This window comes from Buteo buteo, chromosome 9 (genome assembly GCF_964188355.1).
Source record: "Buteo buteo chromosome 9, bButBut1.hap1.1, whole genome shotgun sequence".
NCBI classification, from domain to species: Eukaryota; Metazoa; Chordata; class Aves; order Accipitriformes; family Accipitridae; genus Buteo; species Buteo buteo.
The window spans coordinates 29,587,870-29,615,672 of record NC_134179.1 but is presented as its reverse complement, the minus strand read 5'-3'; the positions used below and the strand labels follow the sequence as shown (position 1 = coordinate 29,615,672).

Below are 27,803 nucleotides of genomic sequence, written 5' to 3'. Positions count from 1 at the left end.
GTGCAGTAGTTAGTAAAATAGACTCTTGTTCTGTTAATGTAGTGGTCAAATGTGGAGACAGTTGAAGACCACCAGCAGCATGAAGAATTAATTTTACTCTGTAGAGTGGTGGTGGTCGTTGTTGTTGTTGTTGCATGGTGCTTGTATGCTCCCCTCGTTCGTTCTCTTATTTCCTCACTTCAACTGAAGAGGTTTCCAGGTTTCCGGACGCTAGAATAACAGGACAGAGGTGGGATAACCTCTGCTTCACATGGCACCACAGTCTTGCAGCAGGAAGCGTGTTTTTTCCTACAAAGCCAAACATAGTCATGCTTAACTGTTTCTCCTGTTTTCGATTAGCACCTATGGGTCTTGCAGATATGATGACACCTGGTGAGTCCAAACTACCCCTTCCTCTCAAAGCAGATGGTAAAGAAGAAGGACCCCCCCAACCCGAGAGCAAGTCAAAGGTATTTACCACCTCCGCACGTGGTGTTGGTTCAGCCCGCAGAAGTCTGCTGTGTTGTCCTTCATCTTCTGGTTTTGGCCTACCCACTTCTGTTCTTTCCTGCATGCCTTTCCATTCACGTGCAATCTCTTTGTTTGTTTCTTTTCTTTTATTTTTTTTTCTTTTTTCCTTCATTGTGTGGATCTGAAAGTTACTAGTTCTTACGGCATTTTAACTTGCGGGGGTAAAGCAACCCAAGCCAAAAGTTGCGTGGGGATTCGGCTGTGCCAGGTGGGTGGGAAGAAGGGTCTTGCCTGGTTTCAATACTTGCAGCCATTTTTCTCTGCCTTCAGTTATAGCTTCCTGTTTTGGCCGCCTCAGCAGCAGCAACATACTTTAATATTTTGCTTTCCTGCCTTATTTGATAAAATAAGGTGAACAGCTTGTTTTTTTTCTTTCTTTCATAAGGGGAAACCCATGCTTAGCATTCCATGTGAGCTTGAAATAAGCATGGTGGCTTAGTGACTTCAGCCAAGCATCCAGCAAACTTTCCAAATTATACTAATTAACAATGTTGTTTTAATACCTTTTATATATATATATAAATATATTTATATATGTGTGTGTTTTCTGTATGTGTCTCTCTGTTTATATATATTTTATATATAAAAATTGGTCAGTCTGTTAAACTGGATGTATTTTTTTTGTTTTTAATAAAGTTTGCCCTGCCTTTGTCATATTATTTTTTTTTTATTCCTCTACCACAGGATAGCTACAGCTCTCAGGGTATTTCTCAGCCCCCAACCCCAGGCAACCTGCCAGTCCCTTCCCCAATGTCCCCAAGCTCTGCTAGCATCTCCTCATTTCATGGAGATGAAAGTGATAGCATTAGCAGCCCAGGCTGGCCAAAGACTCCATCAAGCCCTGTAAGTGGCTCTGGTTTTTTTGGTTTTTGTTTATTTTTTTGTAATTAATTATATTTTAATGCTTGCTTGTTTGTTTTGTAAATTCCTTTTCTTCATTATTTATCCACTAAACAGTTTTCTTTCTTTATAACACTGGGTACAAATTCTGCTCTCGGACACATGACTGTAAGTTCCACTGCCTGGCTTCAGTGGGGCCTGAGCATGCTTATCCAAGGGCAAAATTTGTCCCAACAGTACTTTGAAATAAGAAAGAGTAAAATTGCGTGCATCATGCAAGTGTGCTGTCTGGTAATACAGCAGTTGTTGTGAAGAAAACATCCTTCCTGTAATGCATCAGCTTCCAAGCATGCCGACTGTGTTGTTAAGGACGATTCCATTTCTGTTCCTGGGCCCAAACTCCTTCACACAACTGACTTCACTCTGGTTGCTGTACTTGTCTTTGCTAGGATTATTTAGGAAAAAAAAAAAACAAAAAATGAGAAATCTTCTCCCCTATTGAAACTAATATCCATCAAAGTTTAAATTGTAGACTCAGCACCACCAAAAAGCTGCCGTGTATATTTTTGAAACATTTTTAATTTTGGATTGTGTATTTGGAAATACAATCATTAGGTTATCAGGGAACAGTCTAAAACAAAATTGTTTCTGATTTGCTTCATTCAGTTATTTTGAGGTGACCCAGATTGTGGGTAGAAAAAAACCTGATGCATATATGTTTTTAGAAAACTATTTTTTAGATGAATAGTGTTTAGTCATTCTCATACAGGTTGTAAAGAAAAACCTGAGAGAGATGTGTGGAGCTAAAAATGAATTTCATAATATATATGTCTCTGTATATACACATAGAAAAATCTATATACAAATACAGAAAAGAGAATGCAGACATAAGCTGATATGGCCTATGGGGAGCAAATGCCCACTTGGTCATTTTTGACTTGTTTTTTTGAATTAGAAAAATACATATTGTTCCTCTTTTATTTCTTTTTACCAAAAGTAATAATGATCATAATTTGTCTGTAGAAAAATACTGAAATATATTATTGTGAGGCATATAAAGGGGTTTTATCCAATGATCATATGCACTTAAATTAGCAACAATTCTTTGATAACAACTTAATTTTCACAAAGTGATACATTGAAGAGTATGTCTCAGGGCAAACAGAGGAAGGCCAATTGGAGGGAAAAAGATGCACCCATCCAAAAACCAGACATCCAGTGAATCCCCTGAGCAAAGGGGCAGCATGGCATGAAATGCACCACCTTAATGTTTTGATGTTTATTTGGCAGCGACTTTGAGTCTCAGAAGGCAGCTGGTGTTACTTGTTCCCACAAAGTCTCATCTTTTTCTTAACAGCATTTCTGAAAACGTGGTACCAAAAACTTTGTTAGTTTTCTTTGTAGTAATGTGTAGTAATGTTTTGGGTATTGCTTGTTTGGGCAGTTTTCTGGAGGAAAGCAAGAGAGTTATTGCACAGGCTGTCTAACACGTCAAGTTCTTCCTCTACAAGGCTACCAAATGATAATGCATTCCTGAGCTCATTGCATAAACCGCGTAACAAATCCTAGAGTCATCGTGAACATATGTGGAGTTTTTTCCATGTAAATATACCAAAGTATAGTGTTGGAAAAAGTAAATGGAGAAAGTTTGTGCTTTCAGTTTCTTCTGAATGCCCTTCTGTCCAAATGCTGCTGCCTCTTTAGCTTCAGTTAGCTTCTTGGTACACAGATACGGATAAATACAGTGCTTTGGAATGATAGGAAAATAAGTGCTGTAAATTAGCTGATACCTTTTTACCTATGAAGACCAGCATACTGGATAACTTCATTGACTTAACAGCAGCCTGACCTAGACTGGAATGATTGATTGCAGGCGTTCTGTTACACTTGAAAACAGCCTGAATTTGTTCATTAAATCCCAAAGCTGCTTCACGTGCTACAACTTCTCCATTCCAGCAGAGGATAAAAGCAAGGGTGAATGGTGTGTGATTCACTTCACAGTATCCCTGTGATCCTGCTGAGTGGATCCTCTCTTTCAGCAGTTTTATGTGGAAGTGAGGCATGAGAAAATGTGGAGAAGGAATTCTTGAACATTATGTTTTGAGGGCTCTTCAGGTACATCAGTAAAAGGACACTTCCGCTATGCTAATTTTGCACATAGTGTGCATCCCTGACAGTGGCAAGGTGGCTTTAAAATTCTTTCAAAGAGAAATTTCAAGTGCGGGTGTGAACTATGCAGGGTCTTTGCAACATGAATAAAACAGTAGGTTATGAAAAATCCATAAAACGCTGCTCCCTGTCCATAGGTACCCATGAACATGACAGTGCATATGCCTGAATAGTACTATATCTCCTTGGTGCTAGCTGTGAGGGGTCTGCAGATTCCTTCAGGAAGAAATCTTGACAGAGGATTGTGTCCTGCAAAAGCCTCTGCCAGAGACTGGACTTTGGCAGTTTTTGCTGCCTGTGTGTGCACACTCTGTTCTGTAGTAAAATAGGTCTATGTAATAAGTGTAATATTGGGAAATTCTTTATTGAAGTGGGGGAAGTGAATGGTAGATAGTTCTATAAATATAGATGCTTAAAGATACATACAGAAACAACTACCCACTGCCTTAATGTGAAAAGTACTCCTACAGAAATTTGTGTTGCTCTGAAGGATTCTGCAGACTCACCGTACAAGGGTCTATATATAATACAGTTTGAATAGGTGGTAGGTGTATTGAAAATAAAGTATGGGGTTCGACAGATTTAATATGGGAATTGGCTTTGGTATCCACATACTTTGGTGGGTTTTTTTTTAAATCAACCATTTAAACATGGCCAGTCATAACCTGTAGAAGAGTGCTGGGGATTGAGGGCAGAGTAGGATAAAACTAAATTGGTAAAGGTATGTGCCCAGGCTTGCGCTAGCATTCTTTTATCACCAAAATAATCAACAGGCTTCACAGAAGAAGAGCTCATGATCTGTATTCTTCTAGCATTGCCTGGCATGCTCACATTTTAGTTAACAATCTGCTAATGGGATCATTTTGTAATAAACCCTTATTTTCTGAGAGTTAACATTTACCTATAGGCAAATTCAGGCTTCCAGCTGAACCTGCCCATGTGGAACTGAAGTTTGTTTGTGTGTAGACTAGCTTGCACACATCTGTCATTTTTATATGTTTACATTTATAAAAATAGAGAAGAGAAAAAGATCTTTACTCTTGAGAAATCACATTCTTCCCTCCAGTGCATTCTTCTAAAGTTAACGTTTCATTTTAGAAGAAAATTGCACCCGTTTTACAAAGCATGACAACCTGAAAGCTCACACAGTAAGAAACACTTCTTACCTTCTGTAAGCTGTGAAAAGTTTTCAGATTATACTGTCATTCTAGAGCCTGCTGCCACGCTGCTGAAACGCAGCATCATTTGAGACATACAGTAGAAAAACCCAGAATGAAAAATCATTAACTATTTCCATTCTGCTCTGAATCTCATTTGAAAAAGAGAATCTTACCATATAAAAATGAAAACGTAAAAATGGTAAATCTGAACATTCTTAATCATGGACTACCATAAAAGTGAAATAGAAACTATTTTGTTGCCTCATATGTTAGAATATATGCACATACAAAATTTGCTGGGTAAAAGCTGAAATTTCCCACTTTTTTATTAAAATTCTGCAGCATTATACGTGTCAGATTAATACTAATGCTGATGAGCAGTAGAGTAACTTTGTTCTTACTGCAGCTAGTAGTGGGGTAGCTCCAGTTTATTCAGCTGTTCAAGCCTATGTGAACATATATCTGTTCTCACTACAAAATCAAATTAGTAGCAGCATGACTTGCCTACTTCCCTCTTTCCACCCACCTCCCACAGAGATCTTTGATAAAGTATATTTGTTGAAAAGAGTTAAACTGATTTTCTTAAACATCCAGATACATAGCAAGTGATGCTTTGAGTAAACAGGTTGCCATTACAGAATCAGTTTATGCTTTGATTGCATAATCTGCAGGACTCATGTCGAAGTACTTTTTTGCCAGCCACTTAGTATTAGTAAAACAAATTTAGCCTTGACACTCGACTTTAGTAGGAGTTGTAACACAACTGAATCTGGCTCAAGTAAATTCAGGAGTGCACCTCATTTCTAAGTAAGAAAGGTAGGACTACTGTGAAGAAGTTACAGTATTGGGAAGCAAGGCAGAAAACTGTACAGAAGGCTATTTATTTAATTAAAATGAATATCCATTCACTGGAAAGAACAGCAATGGCTCATGGAACTGCTGGGTCACCCCCCCTTGGCTTCACATCTCTTTTCTCCTGACTCTCCCCCAGTGTTGCCAAGTTTCAGCTAATGGCTGGAGGGAGATACAGAGCCTGTCATGTTTTCCAGGCTAACGTGCAAGATGAATGGTGGCAATGCTTTTAAAATCATTGGCAGTTGTATGTGGCCCCACTGCATCTTTCATGGTGTTGAGCAGCAATCCTCACCAGCGCTAAGTGGGGACATGGACAAAGTGGGTGGTTCTCTAGCATCCGTGGGGTACAGCTAGGATCTTCTTCAGAGATGTTCTACTAGAACTAAGTTCCTGTTTACTTCAGAATAGTGCTGTCTCCTGTTCAAAGTAAGGAAAAGGCAGAGAAGAGAAAGAATGATTGATTAGATGAGTTTAAAGAAGTGTCTGCTGCAATCAACAACAAAGTTTAAGATTTTACTATACGGACATAAAGGATATGTTTCCCTTCATGTATTTGGCTCCTTTCCCAAAGCTTTATATCAATCTTTTTCTCCTGTATTTAACTCTGAACCACTCCCATCTTCCACTGCTGAGCAAATCACCTTCTGCAAGCAGGAGGGTCTTCCTGCAGTAGCAGCAGCCCCTCTCTGCTGTCAGATCAGAGGCAGCTCGGGTAGTATGTAGTCCATCCACACATGGCACAAAGCCCAGCTCACAGGGTTATATTGCACAGAAAAGATATGGTGAGAAGTTATAGCTTGTGTAGCAGCCTCAGTGCTTTCTGCCGTCTCCACGTAGAGGAGAAAAAGGGCATCAGGATAACATGAGCTTTAATTAGCTTGAAAGCCCAAATACCAGCAGGAAAATGGGTTCACTCCTGCATTTCTGCCACATGAGAAAGAATTCTGCTCTTTCCACCTCTTTCGCTTCTCCTGGTGGTGGTTCTGATTGCTCTGATTGCTCTGCATCTGTGGTTTTCCCCGGTCATAATACACATTGTCTTTGGAAGGCAGGACATGTGAGATGGCCATCTTCTGTCCTCTCTCAAGGGAGGAGAGTAGTAGCTACTCATAAGCATTATTGGCTTGGGCAGCTAATTGGCAGTTCATGAAGAGTATTGCCACCAGTCTTCTTGTACTGTAGGCACTCTTGCTCATCTTGCTTTTTGGCCAGCAGTGGTGTGAAGAGGTAGTAAAGCATAACCTTTTGTGTCTCTCTGAAGAGAGTACTACTTCTCGGTGTACTAGTTTGCCCATGATTCACGCTTTAGGCTACTTTTGTGCAATTCCTGCTCTGGAGGAACACTTCCGGTTTTCTAGCCCCTCTTAGAGGGCAAAGAGGAGAGGGTTGATTTGGTTTGTTCGTAGGATTATGTAAACTTGTGTGGGACAAACTTGTTTTTAATTTTACCCAAATCATTGCTTGCAAAGCACTTTGAGATAAGTGGATGAGAAGCACTGCGTGAGAGTTACCTCTTCTCCAAATGACATGAGGCAACATCAGAAACTTGCCTTCTGGGATCCAAAGTTCAGATCGGTGAAAGAAACATGAAAATGGGGAGTTTGGGCCCTTTATTTAAAAAGCTGAATTTTCCGTATATGGACAGAATGTACTGTTTGTGCCTGAACTAGTAGCCTTCATTCCTGACTGTTGTGTGATAGCTTTAGTTTGTTTGACATCTTCTCTTTTTCAATGTTGTGAGTTTCTTACTTTCTTTTCCCTCCCCCTCCCACCCTTCCCCCAACTCTTTTTTTTCTTCTTGCGATTTAGAAATCAAGTTCCTCTACCACAACCGGAGAGAAGATCACTAAAGTCTATGAGCTAGGAAATGAGCCGGAGCGCAAGATGTGGGTAGATCGGTACCTCACGTTCATGGAGGAGAGGGGCACACCTGTGGCCAGTCTGCCAGCTGTGGGCAAGAAGCCCCTGGACCTGTTCAGGCTCTATGTCTGCGTCAAAGAGATTGGAGGTTTAGCACAGGTGAGAAGTGCTTGAAAGTGAAGCTTTTGAAAAGGCATTACACATTTTTTTTCCTAGAGTATTTCCCGCTGGTTACACCATTACATTTTCAGTCCTGACAACTTTGTGGAAGAAAATAGAATTTTGTGCTTTAATATTTATCTGGAGCTCATTTGGGGCTGCATAATTGCCCTAAAACTCTAGACTTTGAATCAAAATTGACCATTGCTATAGACAGATGAAATTGTTACCTGTTCAGGGGAGTCCGTTAATGCCACTAAGAGAAGAAAAGAGGAAAGTGCCATTGGATCAAAGTTACGAGTAAGAAACAGATGATAGAGCTGAAAGGAAAAGGAGATTTTGAAATCCATCCTTCCCAGATAGGGATACTGCCTCTAGGACAGACAAATCAATTCATCTCTGCAGAGAAATGGCAGATACATTCTTGAAACACAGTCCTTTGTCCCAAACCTTTAATCTCTGAATGTTTCTGTACAGTACATTTGTTTCTTAGACATGGACTGTGCTTTCCCTGTGTTTGGAAAGTGCTTACAGGATATTTTGGGTTGCCTCACAAACATAATAATTACAAGGAAAAGGTGAGTTACTTAATTGAGATGAAGGAAAATGAAAACAGGAAGAGCTAAGAATAAAAAAATCACAGATGGGAGAGAGAGAAGCTTTGGTTTGTGTTCTCGCCATTTAGCTGGAAGTTTTGCAAAGGGATGTTTGGAAATCACTTGTGAGTTCTGTAAGACTGACCACCACAGAGCAAAACTAAATGTTTCATTGTCTAGCACCATCAAAAGGGAAAGCAGGAGAAAATGGTCAGTATTCGCTGCCTTAGATATGGTATTCGAACTCATCTGTCCTTGCCTGATGCTTTTACAAAGCATACCTTGCATCTAGGGGATCACTCTGGCTAGGTGCTAGAAGCTGCTGTGAAGTGCTGAGACCCATCATTTCTGTGGATTTAAGAACGTTGGTGGATGTTCAGTGTTTTGCAAGATGAGGTCTAAAACATAGCTATGTAGATAAATATGTATATGCAATATTTAATATAAAATAGATAATATTTGATATTTAAATAGATACAATTTTACACTAATTACAAAATCTGAACTGAAAAATATGGCAAACAAATTAGATCCTCAGAAAGAGAGCACATTTTAATAATTGTGGTTAGTTCAAGAAAGATGTCCAACATAATTAGTACCATTTTCAATGCTATTTTTAATAGTACACCTCACAACATAGGATTTGACTGCTGGATTAGATCATTGGCCCTTCAAGTCCAGAGATTTTAGCTATTTCTGTTATGAAAGGAAAGCAGAGAAACCTAATACAGTTCACCTTGCCAGTTGTTAAATGCTCTATATGGGTAAGAGATGTTATCCTGACATTTTTAGTGATCAGCTCATGCCCCCCAGCATCATAAAGATTTGATTACTTTTAGCTCAGAAACTTTATTACAGGTAAATCGTATCATGCAGCTGCCTCTGCTTCATACAGTATGATTGTGCCCATAGTATGACTCTTAGCATCAAAAATTAAGCAAGATGGGGGGCAGATGGGATATTCTAGAGAGCCATTCATGTTTGCTTATTATGGAAATTTATTTTGGGACACTCAGTGTTGATTTGCAGTGACAGACATACATTGCCAAAGAACAGATGCTGTTCACTTAGACTGATTTTTGAAAGAGCTTGAGTTACAAATATGCATGCTTCAGTACTGGTAAAAATTGACACTTAAAATAAAGGCTCCTGGTTTTGCTAGTGTGCCCACATGAATGATCACCATGTTTATCTCTTTGGGGCTACTGAGAGGTGCGGAGCTTTGCTTGCTGAGGTTTATTTAAGTGCATCGGGGTGATGCTCTCCTAAAAAGCTGTTGCTCCAATCGCTGCACTCCACATCCCATGATTCTGCCCGGAGAGTGGCAGGGAGTGGAGCTGTGCAGCAGCAGTGCATAATTCTCTGTCTGAATAGTTGCAGCTGATGGGGTCCCAACATGAACAGGACAGCGGTTGGAAGTCTTCTTTTAAATGCCAATATACTGGGCATTTAGGCATGAATGTTTCTGTTTGCATTATGCAATGTGTTCCTTACACACCACTTAGCTGTAAGTCAGTAGGCACAAAGGGCTGTGTAACTGGATTTCAAGCCTCAGCAGGGGCAGTTTATGAAAACCTCATCTCCTTTAACTCCTGGGTTCTTGCAGGATGTACCAGAGAAATAAAAACACTTAGCATAGCCATGCCAACCTGCTTGCTATTAATGCTATCTTCAAAAGATCTTGGCTGACTCGCAGCAGTTATGGTGTTACTAAACACTGAGAGAAACTTAAGAAATGTTTCTTTTGCTGTCACACGGGCTTAGGAACAATATGACTGGTGATAACCTTTGTAGCTATACAAGCTAAATTGGAGTCATTAAAATCTCAGGCCTCAGGGCAAATAGCAGTCATCATGGAATCAGGATTGTTCCCCAACAAAAGCTGAGATGCTCAACCATTTAAAGCCGGTTTATTTCACTGCTGCCACCCCTCCTTGGATCATACCTAGCAATTGCACAACTGGTTGAATGAACTTTTGGGTATCAGGTATTACAGCAAAAATACTGGCTGCTGTGAGTGGTACAGCTGAGCAAGCCAGTGGCATCATCCAGGATGACAAATGAACTTCACTGTTATTACAGATCAGCTGTGTTTGAGGAACTCATGAACAGAGTCTTTAAATATTCTCAGCCTTACACTGCAAACAAGACTCACAGTGGAGTTGTGCAGTCAGCACTGTAATGCAGAGCATTGCTGGACTAGCCCTGTGTGTTTGAAGTCTGCCTTAATTAATTAAGGGCCCTCGCTTCATTCTGCCTCTCATCTAGCCGAAGGATCATTGATCTGTCCCTGCAAGACGCCCTAAAGTGAAAGGAGTTGAACCAGGGATTATGGGCTGAACTGTTTGACAGCTGGTGGCTATTTTGGAGAAAAAAAATATTTTTCATATCAATGCTCAAACACTTAAATTGCAGAATAACGCTGTTACTGCTTTCTAAATCAGTTTTTAGAAGCTGCCTTTTAATTAGAATGGGGTGGGTGTGGGTGGGTGTCAGAGAGGGGGAGAATGAACATGAATTTGCTTGGAGATGGATTGCTAACTGAAGAGGATAGGCCCTGCAAGAGTGCAAGGCATTTTAAAAATGCACCATGCAGAAGACTCTCCACAAGCAAAGCTTTTTATGTAGCTATCAGCAGGTTCCTTAATGGTTTTATAACTGTAAATGCAGTCTATGCATTACTGTGGGAGTAATGAGCATTAGTTAAAAGAGGAAAATAAAAAAAATAAACCAAGACATTAAGTGGGGTTTTTTCTTCTTTTTTTTTTTTTTTCCTTTTTTGTCTCCTGACTTAACCAAACCACTTTGCTGCAAACCAGTGATTCTGCCATTTATTTTGCTAGGTTAATAAAAACAAGAAGTGGCGTGAGCTGGCAACCACCTTGAACGTTGGCACTTCGAGCAGTGCAGCCAGCTCCCTGAAAAAACAATACATTCAGTACCTGTTTGCCTTCGAGTGCAAGATTGAGCGAGGGGAGGAGCCCCCTCCAGAAGTCTTCAGCACCGGAGATACTAAGAAACAACCTAAGATTCAGCCGCCATCTCCTGGTAAGTCAAAAAAACTGCAGCCTCTTACACAACCATTTTTTGAATGCAAAAGATACTAGGTTGCAGTTTATATATTTAGAAGCAGGTCTTGCTAATGCTGGACAAACGGCAGGGATAAGTATGTTACTGGCATCTTGTTTTCAAACTTGGAGCTAGCTCCTGAGTCAAGTCAGATTTAACTCTGAAGGGCCATCCGCAGTCATGTGTCTAGTTTGTCATTGCTCACTTACATATAAAGATGCGTGTGCCAGCATACCCTTAATATTCAGTTACACTGGCACAGTAAAAAGAATAGCATTCTGCACAGATGTTCTTGCACGATAAGACAGGAGGCAGCTGGTACTAAAAGGAGCATCCGATTGTCTGAAGATCAGATTCTGGTACTTGCACTTTCCTTGCTATGACTCTGAAGCTGTGTTTTCAACACAACTGTTGGTTAGTAAAGCTTCAGTTGGAGTCAGGATGGCAGATGCTGGACTGATCAGTGGTCTCAGATGGTTGCTCTGATACAGCTCATGTTGAATGGGTGGCAGATGGAGAGAGTTGAGAGTATGGTGTATCCTCACTGCCAGACCTCATAGTTTGGAGGCACGCTCTGTTCTTTTGTTGCTAATCCTGTATGTCAGATAAGTCATTAGCATCACTGTCTTTATTCTCTTGTCTGAAAAACTGGAACTGGAATTGCTTTATTTTGGCTGTTCTTCTTGCATGTACGGTGTGGTATTTGAAACCACACTCTTTTCTTTCTAAATTCATTTAACTTAAGACTCTCAAGATTTGATAGTCATGATTGATATTCAAGGCAGGGAAATTCTTAAGTAGAAACATGTTAAGTACATAGGAAGAGGTGCGTAGTATTAGTCTATTATGTTGACTTCTGGACTACCCATGGAAGAGGAAAAAATTCCTTTGATTTGCTGATTGGGCTTTTCTGACCAACAAAATAATTTGACAAAATTTGTGAACTACGTTCACAATTACTATTAGGCAGATCATCTCCTGTTATTGCTAGGAGAATGTAATTCCTGGAATGTTTACAGCAGTTTCCTGCATTAGAAGACAGTTTTAGGAAAGTATTAAATAACTTAATTTCTGTTAGTGCAGTTCACTGGCTGGAAGTGGGAAGTGGCAAGTCAGAGACCCAGCAAGCTCTGCAGGCAGTTTGCAGGCTGCATGGCTCCAGTATCCTATCATGGATACTAGAAAATCGCAAAGACCTTTACAATCATATAATATAGTTCTGGCCTTTACAAGATCATTTCTTATGATAGCACTTTGTCAGTACAGAAAAGATAACGGCAATAAGGCTTAAATCTTTCTCAGCCTGATGTATTCATTATAAGGATTGGGGGAGTGTTTGGTTAAAATCCTCCTAGGTACATCTCTCTGTGTAATAGCTTAAATATTTCCTCCACCTTGTTAACACCTAGGATTATCAGGTACCCCAATGCTGACTATTTAATAGAGAAGATAACTAGGTTACTTTGCAATACAAGTTTAGAAGATGCAGAAAAATGTTTGGTGCTAGAAGTGAAGCCTGTAGTCCAAATGTTTATCTGTCTGAAATGAGCATAGAGTGTCCTGAATGTGTACTACTGCAAAAAATGTTGGACGTGCCTGTCACCTCCTGAGAAAGCTGAAACTGTTAAGACTTGTTAAGGAGGATGAAGAGGAAATTCATCTGTTTCTAAAACTAAACAGCAGTACTAAAAATGAAAGAGTATTTTGCTTTGCTCTCTCCTCCCTTCCCCCCTCTCCCTCCAACACTGCTCTCAGTAGTTGGTTCAGGGATGATCACCGTAAATTGGCTGAATTTTGAGATGAAGAATCATTATTTAAATACATAAACCTGAAAGAAAGGAATAGAAATGTCAGATGTACCACTTTCACAGGGTCCTTTTGCATCATGACACTACAGATGAAAATGGCAAAGTCCAAGTTTAAATTTATCATAACGTTCAAGCAATCTGTCTGTGAGGAGAACTGAAACTATTTTTCTAAAATAAAAACACAGCAGGACATAGAGACTAGAAGAGGAGAAAGCAAGCAAAGATCTTAAGGTTTGTTTTGTTGGCAAGAAAAGAGCTTGTGTCACTGAATGGGACTGCACTTCTGTATGGAGAAAGGCTTTCCCAGTGTGTATCAGCTTTAGTACATGAAATCCCGCTGAGGTATAGATGCTGCGGAGAGTACAAGCCTGTTCTCTTTAATAGTCAGCTTTTTTTCTTGCTCCTTTTCCTTTAGTATATACCAACATTAACATTTTAACTGCACAAAAGAAGTAGAGTTGTAGATGCACTTCAGATAATCTGTTACTCTCTGGCATTCAGAGGGAACAGGAGCCCAATAGAACAAGAAACAGTAGCCTCCAAAGGTCCTTGCTTTAACCGTTAGCGTCTGTTGTGCAGTTAGCTCAGTGTAGGCAGAGCCACTTTGAAGCCAAATCCATTTTCAGAGAACTAGTTAAAGTATTAGGGCTGAAGTTAATTCTGATAAAAAAGCAGGGGGACTTGTCTCAGAGGGGAAGGTGTTGTATTTTGTCCAGTTCTAACCAGCTGATGCTATGAAATCAGAGTCTTGAGAGTTTAAAAATCAGATGATCTTCATAAAACTTTTAAAACTAAAAATTTCAGTTGCTCATAAGAATAGATAGGGACTGGCAGCCTTCCTGGCAGCCAGAGAAGAATTCAGTTCCTATGTAGATGCAGCTCCCAGGCAGATGTTACGCAAGTTGGGAGCAGGCTGAAGTGCAGTTTAGAGCAGCTCAGTTCTTGCAGGTGTCTCACATCCAAGGGGTGATTACTTGACTGCCTCACAGATGACCTTTAGAACGCAGTCATAGAGGGAATGTTGGGAAACACAGTGTAGCAACCACAGCAAGGAGATTCCTATAGAAGAAGGTGGTCAGGGAAAGGGTGCAATGTAAGTCAAATTTATGGGACTATGAGGCAGTGGTCTGGGTTCATGTGTTAGTCCATTTGCTTGTAGCACTGTATTTGGGATTCTCCCATCACTTCTGTTTTTTACAACATTGTTAATAAGGTAAATGGTATGTAAAAAGAGTGAATAATTTAGTGCTATGTCCAGTGCAATTCAGGACAGCATCAGCAATTATAAAAAGTTGAAAAAAGGAGTGAGAACAGAGCAGCAAAGTGACAGGCTGATTGGCTTTGTTCAGCAGAGGTTTGCACAGTAGCCAAAGTGTTAGGGGTAGGATTAGCTGCCTATTTTGATAAATGTTCTGGCTTCATATCACTGTCAGGTTCTCTTCTGTTCTTTCATAAAACTTCCAGGGAGAGGTGGGGGCCTGGATGTGTTTTATTGTGGCTTGCACTGCTCTGAGGCTGTGCAAGTTGGAGACATGCTTGTGGTAGGCTGAGGCCTTTGCATCACGGCTTAAATCTGTCTGGGTCAGGTAATGCCATCAGCAGTGAAGACCAGCAGCAGATGCCTATGACAGGCTAGCTGTTAGAGGACCCCTTTTGGCCTTATGTCCTGATCGTTGGGTCTATGCCAAGGTCCATGTCAACTGTTGACTGCTCTTTTGCTGTGTAGGAAATCCCTTTTAGAGAGAGAGGCATTGTAGGTCTTCATAAGCATCCTTCAGGACCCCAGTGCTTTTCAGAAGTGGCTGCAAAGACAAAATGTTCTTCCTGTCATGTGTGTTTGATGATTTTGTGTATATTTTGGTCAAAACTCGTGGCAAGTTCTAAACTGAAAAGAATTCTGGGGGCCATTATTCTAAGTACTAATGGGTGCTGGAGAGAAAATTGCAAAAGAGCATCAGCATGAAGGAGTTATATTCCATTGCTGTACTCTGGCACTGTAAATTCTTAGATGCAGTATGCGGTTATGTGTGCATGACTCTCAAAATTACAGACTTGAGCATGTATCCTATACTGAATGAACAGGATGGCCACAGTGGTACAGCCGAGGATGCTCCTGAGTAACGCTCAGCAGCTGGCCCTGATGTCGATGGAGATTTCATTACAGCAAACCTGGAAAATTGCACGCCTGTGTTGGAAAGAGGGAGTGGGAGCGTGCCAAGAGTGTGTTCCCTGCGTTTCCTTGGCAGCAGAGAAACAAGACTTGGGGAGGGGGATGGCGGGGGGGACACGACACAGCACCACACGACACAGCCATTCAGTGAGTGTGTCTGTAACCCATCAGTCTCTGCTGGCGGGTGGCTGACTGAAGTGCTATTATTAGCAGGCAGGTGATGTCATGGACTGTGTCATGAGGCCAGCCAGGGAATCCCCACGGAAGACGGATGGGCGAGGGGTCGGGAGGGGTGGAGGGGGGGACAGGCAGAGGTGCCCCCATGCCTGCACCCCTGCCCACCCAGGGGGGCCCTGCCACAGCCAGCGGCCCCCAGCCCGACCTAACTGGGGCACTGGGTTCGTGCTGTGTAAATTATCTTCCCAGCGTGGCGGCTGGCTGTTCGCTCTGAAGTATGTGAATGTACTTAACCTTCAGTAACCTTTCCATTGTTTACTTTAGAGTATACATTTGTAGCTTCTGGCAAAAGGTAGGGATATCCTAGAGAGCATGTCAGGCCTCATATTAATGGAGTTTCAAGAGGTTGAGTTCTTCTTTCTTTCTTTTTTTTTTTTTTTTCCCGAAGGGAAAAAATTGCTGGCAAGAGAAAGATTTTTTTTTTTTTTTTTTTTTTTAAACTGCATATTTCTCTTCTGGTGAATAAAGGATCTTTCCTGAAAGCAGTACTCACCACCATGCAGGCTTTGCAAGGGAAAAGCCATACTGGTGCTATAATTCCATGCTGCCAAGAATAATACGTGCCATTGAGTGAACTGTGGAAGAGTTTGTAGGACCTCACCTTCTCACTGACAAAGATGTTCATTTTATTTCATTTTGGATGAATTTTCTATTGTTAAAAGCATATTCTTACAAATCTGTTATGACACTTGAAAGACAAGTGTTGCTGAGATGTGGATGTGAGATGAAGCATTCAGTAGCTATGTACACACAGGTTTTTTTTCCTGGACATCCCCAAGACAGCTGCAGAATCATGTACGCAGAGATTACCTATTCTAAAAGAATATTGTTGTTTGTCTTCCTTCTTAGTTCTCTGTTTAATACTGAACCTTATGAAGCACTTTAAAATATAGGGTTTCTATTTCAGGATGTCCACAATCAAAATTAACATCTACCATAATAAAAACCGTGCAAGGATAGATGTAAAAATTTCAGAGAGCAGCTTAGCAAATGTAAAACTTAAGGTGAAACATGAAGAAGGAATACTGTACTTTCTTATGAAGAGGGTTGTTTTCACATTCTTTAACTAGAAAACATTGTTAATAGCAATGTGTGTAGAATGTATGTATGAGAGAACATAACTAGTTTTCATTTAACATGTGTGCATGCAGGCACCTGTGTGCAAATGCTACATCCAAAAACTGTTTGAAGTGTATTGCTTTGATGCAAAGTCAAGTGCTCAAAGGTTAGGAAATGCCAAAAGTGAGATATAATCTTTGCAACCTTAATTATGTTTCCTTGTGCATATACAGTTCAATACACTCTTAATTGCATAGTCACATTGAAATTTTTTCCATGAAATGTCTCTGTCATTTAGTGCACGGAATGAACAGTGCTCAGTGAATGAGGAGCTATTCAGTATTTTGTGTTATCCTCACTTTTCAGTACACAGCCCTTACTTGTGCCACAGCTTTCAACCAGAGGGTTATAAATTTACTCCTTGGTTTTTCTCATCTTCACTGCAACTGTATTTTGAGGGCTTTGAAAAGTATTAATCAGCCTTTGCAATACGCATCTGAGAGGGAAGGTAGTATGACTCCCATTCTACAAAAGAGGAACTGGGCTACCAAAAAATTTACAACATGAGTATCTGATAATTCTGGGTACTAATATTCTAAGTTTTGCCATGTATAGCCCTTTATATTATCTCATCTGTTGCCCTACATGTTCTGCCCAGCTGGAAAACAGCATCTCTAAACAGACTCTCTGAGAAAAGGAGCACAGATCTAAGAACCTCTTGTGCAAAATTTAGTTTCACTCACATGCCAAGTATTGGACTCTGCCCAGTATTGAACTCTCCATCTCTATCCAGCCACTTATGGTTCTTTGCCTGTACTTTAACTCTCATTAGGTACATTTTCTGGGCTTTCTTGGTGTTCCCTGTTGTGTAGTACCATGTCCATGCAACTTCAGACTTCTCAGATTCTAATCTGATCTCAGCAGAATCCGTATATCCTTTCCATGTTCCCAGTCCCCTTGTCAGTGTCCTTCTAGTCTCCTTTTCTGTTAATGGTCAGAAACCCTATTACCTTGCCTGTGGTTGCCAATCTCCAGTTGTAACCATGAGAGCTTGTGTGCCATGGCTTCCTGGCTGTAGGTTCTCGTGCTCAGCTCCATATTCAAGACTGCCCAGATCAACCCGGCAGCTGAATTACAGTGAGAATCCTGCTCACCCCCATCCTGAAATAAGTACAAACAGGAACTTCAGAAAACCAAGCAGTGAATGTATAGCAGGCTAATAATCTCTACATATAAACAGTTATTTTTCACAAATTTATTTGACCAAATTGGAATAAACACTGGAACAGCAAGAGTACTTTCCCTGTCACAGGCCTGTCCCCAATATTACCACCAAGTCTCCTCTTCAAACAATGAAGGGACCACTGTTGCTGTGTATGAAAAAGGTGACCAAATATATACTTGGCTTGGAAGACTCATAGTAAAGTATTTCTCTTTTGGAGACAACAGAAAAGGACCATGTATTTTTGAAAGCACATTCTTAAAAAAAGACGGCCAGTTACAGCTGAAAATTTCCAAAACAAAATTGGCTTGAGGGGAGTATCCATCAGGATGGCTTCCCAGTGATTGTCTGAAGCTTGGCAAAGGTACTGAAAATCACATCCTACAAGAGAAAGTTAAGTTGCTTAAAAAATTGTACCTGCTCTACCAACAGGAACCATTGAAAGTAAATACTTATTTTTTTTCTCAAAGAATGTGCTATTTAAATTGATGATGTTACTAAAATATAGATGAACTATTCAGTGGCCCGTGAGTGTATGACATAGAAATAATTGTCTTTGCAGTTGCTTGTAGGTCATATCCACACTTGGGCTCTTCTTGGTAGCTGATGACCTAATCCAGAGGTTGAAACACTTGCAGACCCTATTCTGCAGAAGCGTCCCTGACCTAATGGAGATCAAGAACAAAGCCTATTAACAAAGCAGTACCAGAAACTTTGCACTTTTCAAGATAGCATTTGCCTTCCATTTTTTCAGCTGTTTATAAGCAGTCATTTAGAAAGAGGTGGGGGAAAAATAACCAACCCTATAACCACCACCCAGCAGATAGAAATTTTACTTGTAGCTTCTCACTTGCCTATCTTCTTTTTGCTTTTAAACCTTTCCTTATCTAAGACGATTATATAAACCACATTGTTATTCATAATAAAGATTCTATATTCGTGCAGCCCATAAATACTGAAAAAATAGTTATTTTCTTCAGGTTTACTTTAGATATGACTTAAGTTCTTGCTCAGGTAGGATAGGGAAGAACTTAATTGCTGCTTAATAGCCCACCATATGAGAAATATTCAGGGTTAGGCAATATCGTATTTTGCAGTAAGTATATGGGTACACTAAGATGTTTACCTGCATGGTTCTAATACAACAAGATGATATGTGGCAATGTGTGGCTTAACGCAGAAATGCTTTCAAACTTTTTAGAAGTAATCTAGAATTGTGTTTAAAGCTCAAGGGCAGCAGAATGATCCTGGCTCACTTAGGGGTCATACATACAAAGGGCTTGTTTTATGTGAACGTGATGATTTTTTTTATTATCATATGAATTTGTTTTTATTATAGCACTAAAGCCTTCAGTCAACTGTAGCATTAGTTGTTGCAAATGTTGTTGTTACTGTATTAATGCAATCAGAGAGCTTTTCTTAAACTGCTTTCAAACTTCATTACTATGTGAGCATAATCCAAACATGCTGCAAAAAGCTGAGGACAAGAACAATGTAGTCTCCACAATGTGGATTTTACATATGCACTTGCTACTGAGACTGATTTCCAGATAGTGGAACATGTGTTACAGATATAAATGAAACACATATAAAAAAGGTGTTCTTCAGTTAAAAACAAGCTCTGCCTGTCAAGATGATGAGTGTTCTAGGATTCTGAGTCAATTATAAACTACTCTCTCTTTCACACGCAGAAGAAAAGCCCATACTGCTTGTTCCAATTTTCCCTCTAACACTAATTTATAAAGTTTGTTAATTGGTTGTTGAACACAGATAGTCAGGCACTATAAAATGCTTACATGACAGTTCATGAAAAAGAAGGACCTCTCAAGCCAAAGCCATATCTTTCTGAGTTTATTAGATTGTGAATTTTTTCTTTGGTAATTTTTTTCCCAATCACATCTAAAGATTTGAATCCTACAAGTTCTCCTCAGGTAGAATTTCTGCTGCAAGGCCAGTCAGATCCAAGGCTTAGATGTTGTTACTAATTCCCACTTAGCACCTTCTAAATCAGAAAACTACTACGTCAGATCTTTGGGGTTGGCAAGTATTTCTCCTCAGTAGTCATATGAAAATAGTAACTTCAGTGTCTGCTTCAAAAGACTGGTCTGGATCTATTTTATCATTAGCTTATATGATGTATTCATTTAATGCCCTTATTGGTGCTCAGTCTCATTGGAATAGAACAGTACACGCTTTTCTACGCTTGTTGTCATACCAAGAATATAGCTATTTGCCATGATTAAGGAGGACAGTAGTGCAGGTACTCTTATCATTTTCTGAGATCTCAACATAGAAATTTTTGCAGATCAAATAGATACTTTGCAGAATTGACCTGGTCTTGTTATATATGCTCTACAATGACCCTAACTACATTTTGTTGAGATGGCCATTGCTACTTTTACAGTTTATTAGGAGTGTTATCTATAGCCTCCTGTTCAAATTCTGCTTTCAGTGGTCCCTTTCTTCTTATGCCAGACTGTCTTTTGCATTTCTTAAATACAATCTTTTGCCATGCTGTCTCAAAGATGGCATAGGGTTGGAGTGTGCCACTAATCATTTGCTATGTTTCACCATGGAAATGTCTGCCTTTTAGTGGTAAATGAAATGATGAATTTATATTAATATAGCAGTTTAAATTTGTAAGGAAAAGCTTCTGGCTGAAATTTGTCTTATGAATGTATGTGTTGTGATAGTGATTATATAAAGAAGACATTGTTGTGCCAAAGAACAACCTTCATTTACTCTGTTGTAAACTATAGACAATTAACTTTGTATCTCTGCCCTCCGATTTAAATGATCCTTCATCTAGATGATCTCTATTCATGTTGCTTCAGGCAGCAGATTAAATTCATGGTTCTAGGAAAGATGATGGCTATTACTGCACAGCATATCCTGATCTCAGAGGATTTGGGATATATAGTTATACTGAGATGCATGGTATAAGCAGGCTTATGGGGGAAAGAACCAGTTTCTCTCCATGATGATTATTACTTCAAAGGAGTTTGGCTGCTACCTTTTAATATTTCCTTTTTCTTTTCATTTCCCAGCTAATTCTGGTTCCTTGCAAGGCCCACAGACTCCACAGTCTACTGGTAGTAATTCCATGACAGAAGTGCCAGGCGATTTGAAGCCCCCAACACCAGCATCAACACCTCATGGACAGATGACACCTATGCAGGGTGGCAGGTATGAAAAGGGCTTTGCTTCATGTTTTGTTGGGCTGTGTAGTTCTACAACAGTTTAAGCCAGTCTTTCCCTTTCCCAACTGCTCAGGCACTCATCTGATTCTGTGGTGAACTGGTCAGAGCTTTAAAAGCAGCAGAAAATTATTTCTTTTTGGAGGAGAGAGAAAGAAAGGGAGGAAGGAGTAGGAGCTGCATTAGCTTTCTAAACACCAGAGAAGGATCAGACAAGCACCAGTGCAAAGGGGGCCATGTGAATATATGAAGAGTGGAGAGGAAGGTGGAACCCAGCAGCACCAACTTTGAACCACAACCTTCCTTTCCTTGCTTACCCTGTCCTCCTCTGGTGTACAGGTCCAGACATTCATACTCAGGAGGGAGGAATGTGTGTTTAATGGTGTTACTTAAATTCAAATTACAAAAGCATATATAATAACAGTGGTTGAGATGGTGGAGGATTCAACTGGATGGACCAAGAGATCCCTTTCAGTTCTACGTCCTGTAAGTCACACAGACCAGCTTAATCTGAAGTGAAGCCTTCTCACCGTTCATTAAGGATCCTTAGCCCACTGAAGTCCAGCAAAAAAAGTTCTTGTTGACTTCAGCAGGAAAGTAGCTGAGCTCTGAACTATGTAGAGTCACTCTGAACTTAATGTGCTTAGGTTCTTTTTTTCTCCATCTGTAATACTGCAGAAAGGATAACAGGAACCTTTTTTAATCATCTTTAATTCAGATTGAGTTTTCTTTCACTATGTAGAAAATTTTCTTTTGTGTTAAGAATAAATCTGATAGTTATCAGGGAAACTCCATTTTCAAAGCCAAATTTTTAAGGGCTTTAGAATAAAGCTGGCTGCAACCATAAAGCTTAGTGCCTCTCCATAACAATAAATGGTATTTGGGAGGTAAATCAAGTGTTGCTGTTTAGTCTTTCCTCTGGTAGGAGAGCAATGGGGTGCTTGGTAAATTTGAAAGGTAATAAATATGAAACTGATAAAAAGTAACGCTGTTTTGACACAGCATATAATTAACCTGTGGAGCTCACTGCCTTGGGGTAGTGAGGCAAATAGCTTAGTGAAATTTCAGAAGGGACTTTTATATGAGTAATAAGAACACGCGCAGTTGAATTAGATTAAAAATCCTGATCTTTAAGGTAAGTAGCCAGATAGGCTTGGGAAAAAAAGGGGTGAATTTTTTTAATGACTGTCCATTGTGAAAGTTTTTTGCATTTTCCTCAGATGTATTGTGCACTGATCACTGCCACAGCATCATGGGCTAGGTGTATTATAGTCCAGTCTGTTTTCACAATTCTAATGAATACACGATGATGTTAATGCCTCCTTTTTCTCATCTGCTAGAAACAGCGCAGTTACTGTGCATGATCCCTTTTCTGATGTAAGTGATTCAGCATTCCCAAAGCGAAACTCCATGACGCCAAATGCACCATACCAGCAGGGAATAAACATGCCAGATATGATGGGAAGGATGCCATATGAGCCGAATAAAGATCCTTTTGGTGGAATGAGAAAAGGTATTTTCTTTGTGGGAGCTTAAGTGTTCTTCCCTACTTCTATGTAATGAAGATGTTCTAGTCATCACAATGAGCTTTTTTACTTTGCTGATTTTGCCATTGGTAAAATGGTGTCCCTGTACCAAAAAGAGAGATGCAGTGCAATTGTGTTTCATTCTGGTCTGGTCATATTTTCCCCTCTCAGAGTCACGCTGTTTATTTTACTTAACAGAATGCTAAAAATGCTTGTAGGAATACATTTCAGGAAATGGCATCAATTCATAGGGTTAGATTTTGTGCAATGCCTTATGTTTCTTAAAGGTGGTTAGCTACTCTGCAAATCAGATGCTGGACTTCAGTGTTTGTTAGAATGTGAAGGGGTGAAGCAACATGCCTGGTTGTAGTAGGGCTGAACTGAAAATTCACTGTGCGGAACTGACGAGGTCTCCTAATGCTCTCAGTCTACACATTTTTCAGAGTAGGAAAGCTTAGGGGTTTTTGTCACTTCGGCAGCCCCTGACAAAACGTGATAAACACACTCAAAGTTTATTTATTTTTAGAAAGCAAAAATTAAAATTAATGTCAAACCTGACTCTTGTCCTTTTGTGCACTTAACCTACAGATGGTTTTGTGGATATTGTAAAATGTGCCTAAAATGGATCAATCTTGCGTGCCTCATCTATAGGAAAGTGGGAGGAAAGAACACAAGCAGGGCACACAATGGCTGCACAGAGAAGAGCAGATGGAGGAGATGAAATTAAGAAAGTGGAGAGGGAGCAAAAAGGAAGAATGGGAAGAAAAGGTCCAGAAATCAGGGGAAGAAACATATGTGATGAAGTGGGGAGATGCTTTAAAAGACATAGTCAATCTGATGTGTTTTTTAAACCTTCCCTTTAAATCCTTTTGCCTGGACTGTGGACACTAGCATAACACTGCTAGAAGAAGGGAAAAACCCTCTCTTCCTTAGATTCACTTTGGGTTTTATATTCATCTGAAATTAAGAAGTGGTTTATTGAACTTTGTCATACATTTCACATTTATCCTGTCAAAACAGAAGTGTCTCTGTTCAGTATCTACTATAAGGGACCAAAGGATAGTGTCTCTTCATCTATTTGCTTGGGGATTTATATCCAGTAATAGTGGTCAATGTGCCTTTTCTTGGACCTGTAGGATATGCCCATCCTGCTCAAGAAGCTAAATTAGGATACAGTATCCTTCCATAACTAAATTATGGTATACATGTGTGTATGAGGGCTTTATGGGAAAAGGAAGAACCTGATTCTGACAGCTTTGTAATCCAAACTCGGAGATTTGCTTTCATCTGTTTTGCAAGATATATGTTTGCATTCATACGTAGCATTGTTTGGGGTGAAAAGAACAAGAGCAAGTTCGTCTTCAGCTATGAAGACCACAGGGAAGAAGCTGCCTGATGAGCTCCATTCCATAGGATGAGATTACTTTCCTTGCTTGCAGCTCCTTAATATTATAACCATCATCTTGGTAGTGGTGCTGCTTCATGTGTTTTCATAAGACCTTGGAGAGCTTGTCAGACACCAGCTAATTCTCCTTGGCAGTGTTAGAGATCTGAACATTAGTTTAAAATACATCATTTGATAGAAAGATATCCTCAAACACCCAGAATAATATATTCAATTTGCCTTACTGTTGCAGTGCCTGGAAGCAATGAGCCTTTCATGACCCCTGGACAAATGCCTAACAGTGGAATACAAGACATGTATAACCAGAGTCCATCTGGAGCAATGTCCAACATGAGCATGAGCCAGCGACAGCAGTTCTCTTATGGAAGTGGCTATGACAGGAGGTGAGTCAATCTTCAGGAAAAAGTAAAGCCCATTAGTGAAAATGATCCTGTCTCTCCCCTTCTCATTTTCCTGTTGCACCTTGCAGAGAACATAGCAGCCTACATTTCCTACAGCATCTTACTAAATCACTGGGAGTCAAACCACTGGTAATGACTGAGTATAGCTGTTCACAGAAATTAATAAGGAGGAATTGTCACACCTTAGAAGTCATTCAAGCTGCAGCAGATCAGCACATGGGTGTGTTTGACAGCTGCCCTGAGCTGGCTGCTGGGCTGGGCTGTGCTGGCATAAAGTAGCACTTGAGTTAGTCTTCTGGACATGTTTTCACCTAACAGTTATTGGTGGGCTTTTTATGGAAAACAAAATGCACAGCCTAAATATGTCTGGTTTGCAGTCTGTTAGTGAATTGCCTTTGGAGAGTCTGGAGTCTGTTGTCTGAGCTGTAGGGGCACCACTCTTGCAGTGTGTCCATCGGGACCCTCTTAAGTTTGTCTTTCAGTGAAGTACACAAAATAAATTTGGTCCTCTTTTGTTTATCCTGGGAAAGGCTTTGGGGGAAAAAAAATTATCAGTAAAATCACTGCTGTCTAGGCATTGGTATAGCAAGCAAAATGGTTTGGGAATGTTTGGATTATATTAAGTAGTCTGGTAGGTTTTGCAGCTCTGGGTGTATTCCTACTCTTACTTTCACTAGGCTGTGTACTTTAGCTTCACTTTTTGTTTCCTGATGGTAGCCAAAGTAGTGCAGTATGGGTCTTTTAAGTGTAATGGCAGAGTAGTTTTCAGTCAGTAATTTGAAGTAGTAGATGTGTAGAGTAACACAAGTATGATCATGTTGTTCAACCGCATTGCTGGGGAGTCAGTGAGAGTAAGCGTTCTGGTGGAAGGTGATAAGTCAAGAGAATGTTTTCTTTAAGGGGTGTGTTTTGTTTTATTTTGTTGGCAATTTTGGAGAATAAGTGCTTTTTACAGAATGAGGTTTCCTTTGTCATTTTTTAGGTCGGATCATGGGCTGGGTCCTGAAGGCAGTATGGGACCACCTGGTCAAAGCAACATGGTGCCTTCAAACAGTGACCCAAGCATGTACTCTCCTAATCGTTACCCTGGCCAGCAAAGGTGAACACTGATTTCTCTGTTTGTAATATCTGCAATAACCAGCTAATGAGTGCTAGCAGCCTCTGTGAGAGCACATAGACAGAATATGTGGCCTCTTGGTGTGTTACTTCTGTTTTGTCTGTTCTTACTTAGGCTTTTACCGTTGGTTCAGTTTCTTGGGGGGTGGAGGCTTGGGTGAATCAGTTGACTTTTTGTAGCCATAGAATCAGAGATCTTAGAAAAGGAGTACAAATCCTACCTTGTGTATCTCCCTGCCAACACTGAACTAGAACATGTTTTATAGGCCCAAGTTCTCCAGAGCAGCATTAAATGACAGCAGTTCCGAAAGCTTCTACAACTTCACCTGGCTTGTGGTTATCCTGTGGTTAATAAATTGAACATTTAGAAAGTGTTCCCTTATGTATAACATGCATGTACCTTTGCTCAGTTTTATCTTACTGCACGTACCATCTTGGACAACTGTGGACAATTCCCATCAGTTACATTGTTCCTTTAACTGGCATTAGGTAATTTCTCTCCATCCACGTCATAACTTTAGGACATACTGAGCAGCTATTGCTTTCACTCGGGTCAACTCTCAAAAAATGTGAGTTTTCTATGCTTTTGGAAAAATTAGGTCCCATTAGTTCTTTTAACATGTCAGGTTCCGCAGTCCTCCATTTCTCTGACTCCCCCTGATATATTACTTCCATAATTATATTCAAATTGTAGACTTGTTCTTGCTGGTAGTGTACAGAGCGGAATTACTGACATATTGGTCTGCAATACAGTGTTATTTATCAATCTTAATACTTTCCAAGTACTTCATTTCAGCACCTAAATGTCATTCAGATGTGCTAAAAATATTGCAGTTGCACTGTAGTGCTCCTCAGAGGTCTTAAAGGCCACAGGTAAGTTTCCAAGTGCAATGCAGCTCTGCCTCTTATGTGTATGCTTCATTATGTAGCTTTAATTAAAAATTACATGAACATCAGCAAAATTATGAGTACTGTTTTTACTCAGTAATGATGTATTTAAATGTTACATATTGTAATGAAATTTTTACTCACTTTCTATCACTGTCATCAGACTAAAATCATTATTTCATTTTAAATCGGCAGTTAACTATTGATTATATTCTCAAATAATCCAGAAAGTAGCTTGCTTGGAGAGTCACTTGTTAAAACACAGGAATTTTGACTTGCAACCTTTGAGCTGTAAATCAGATACTTTTCCACCTAAGATGGATTCCCAGTGGCTGCAGCTGCCTGTCTTACCTCTTTGCTGACCATACCCTATTCCCATTCCTGACTGCTACCTCTAAATCTCTCTGTTGCATCTTCACTGCTCCTCCTTCCTTCTTTCTGCTTTATCTCCTTCCTTCCGCTGCCAGCTCCAGCAGAGCTTACTACATCAGGCTCAGGACCATACCACACTGTACCTTCACCTTGTTTCCAAATGGCAAATATCTTCAGGGTGCAAGATCATCAGAGTACTTTGCTTTTCCTGGTGGCTTGGAACTTCTAGCAGCTCTAAGTGTTGATTTGGATGTTTCATTTTAGGCATGAACCGTATGGGCAGCAGTATCCAGGACAAGGACCTCCCTCAGGACAGCCACCATATGGAGGACATCAACCTGGAATGTATCCACAGCAGCAGGTAGGAGAGGGGAAAACAGCTATATTCATAACATTTGTTTAATAAAAGCCACCCCAAAATTTTGTATACGTTCAAAAATTTTTTTGTACAATATATGTCTTTTGGCACAGAGGAGCACTGTAGTTCTGGTCAAAATCACAGCCCATATGCATAAGCAGTGTATGTGCAGCTATAGGAAAATGTGTTCATTATACTGGAAGAGTGTAAATTTTAACAGATGTTCTGTGGCTTTAGATGCATATCAAGCGATCGTCCCAAGTTAATAACCAGTAGGCTTGGAAAGTATAATTCGTAGGCTAGTAAAGTGGTGCTGCCTCAATTCCAGAAACAAATAGGAAAGGTGCTTGGCTGGCAGGCTGAAGGGCCTGAACTTAATGTCACACAGCCAAGTGAACCCAACAGAAGACTGGAACAAAGTAAAACATGCAGCATTCTGAACTATTTAGAATGCTGTGGTGGGTCATATTGAGATACCTATCTTTAACATAAATCAGATGGCATATTCCCCACGTGTTACCTCTAGTAATAATATGGTACAAATCCGTAAGAGAGAACATTATTAGTGCTAAAAATTAGCTTAAACATTTGTACATTCCAGTCTCCCTAACTGTGTAATAACTTTGAAAATACAAATTATATTAATTACAAAGATCTTTTTTTTGTTAGGTGTATCATTAATACCTTGTGGGCAAAATCCCATCTTACAAGTCAATAGCAAAAATCCACTGACTTCAACAGGATCAGAATTTCATCCTGTGTGTTATTAATTCATTTCTAGTCATAAAATAATTAAAGTTGAAGTTAGCTTCTACAATGGAAAGTA

At 40.0% G+C, this 27,803-nt stretch overlaps 1 protein-coding gene across 8 annotated transcripts in view; it reads left to right on the top strand.

The window, feature by feature from the left end:
• Nucleotides 1–27,803, top strand: part of ARID1B (AT-rich interaction domain 1B) — a 336,792-nt gene that overhangs the window by 299,362 nt on the left and 9,627 nt on the right. For 3 of the 8 annotated variants that reach the window (XM_075035934.1, XM_075035933.1, XM_075035932.1), the window contains 9 exons: nucleotides 340–449; nucleotides 1,195–1,353; nucleotides 7,344–7,553; nucleotides 10,993–11,197; nucleotides 20,762–20,900; nucleotides 22,252–22,424; nucleotides 24,075–24,225; nucleotides 25,226–25,342; nucleotides 26,884–26,980. In XM_075035934.1, coding sequence (XP_074892035.1) covers nucleotides 340–449; nucleotides 1,195–1,353; nucleotides 7,344–7,553; nucleotides 10,993–11,197; nucleotides 20,762–20,900; nucleotides 22,252–22,424; nucleotides 24,075–24,225; nucleotides 25,226–25,342; nucleotides 26,884–26,980 — 1,361 coding nt within the window. The remainder of the gene's footprint in view (nucleotides 1–339; nucleotides 450–1,194; nucleotides 1,354–7,343; nucleotides 7,554–10,992; nucleotides 11,198–20,761; nucleotides 20,901–22,251; nucleotides 22,425–24,074; nucleotides 24,226–25,225; nucleotides 25,343–26,883; nucleotides 26,981–27,803) is intronic. The other 5 variants (XM_075035940.1, XM_075035936.1, XM_075035937.1 and 2 more) reach the window with 2 other exon arrangements.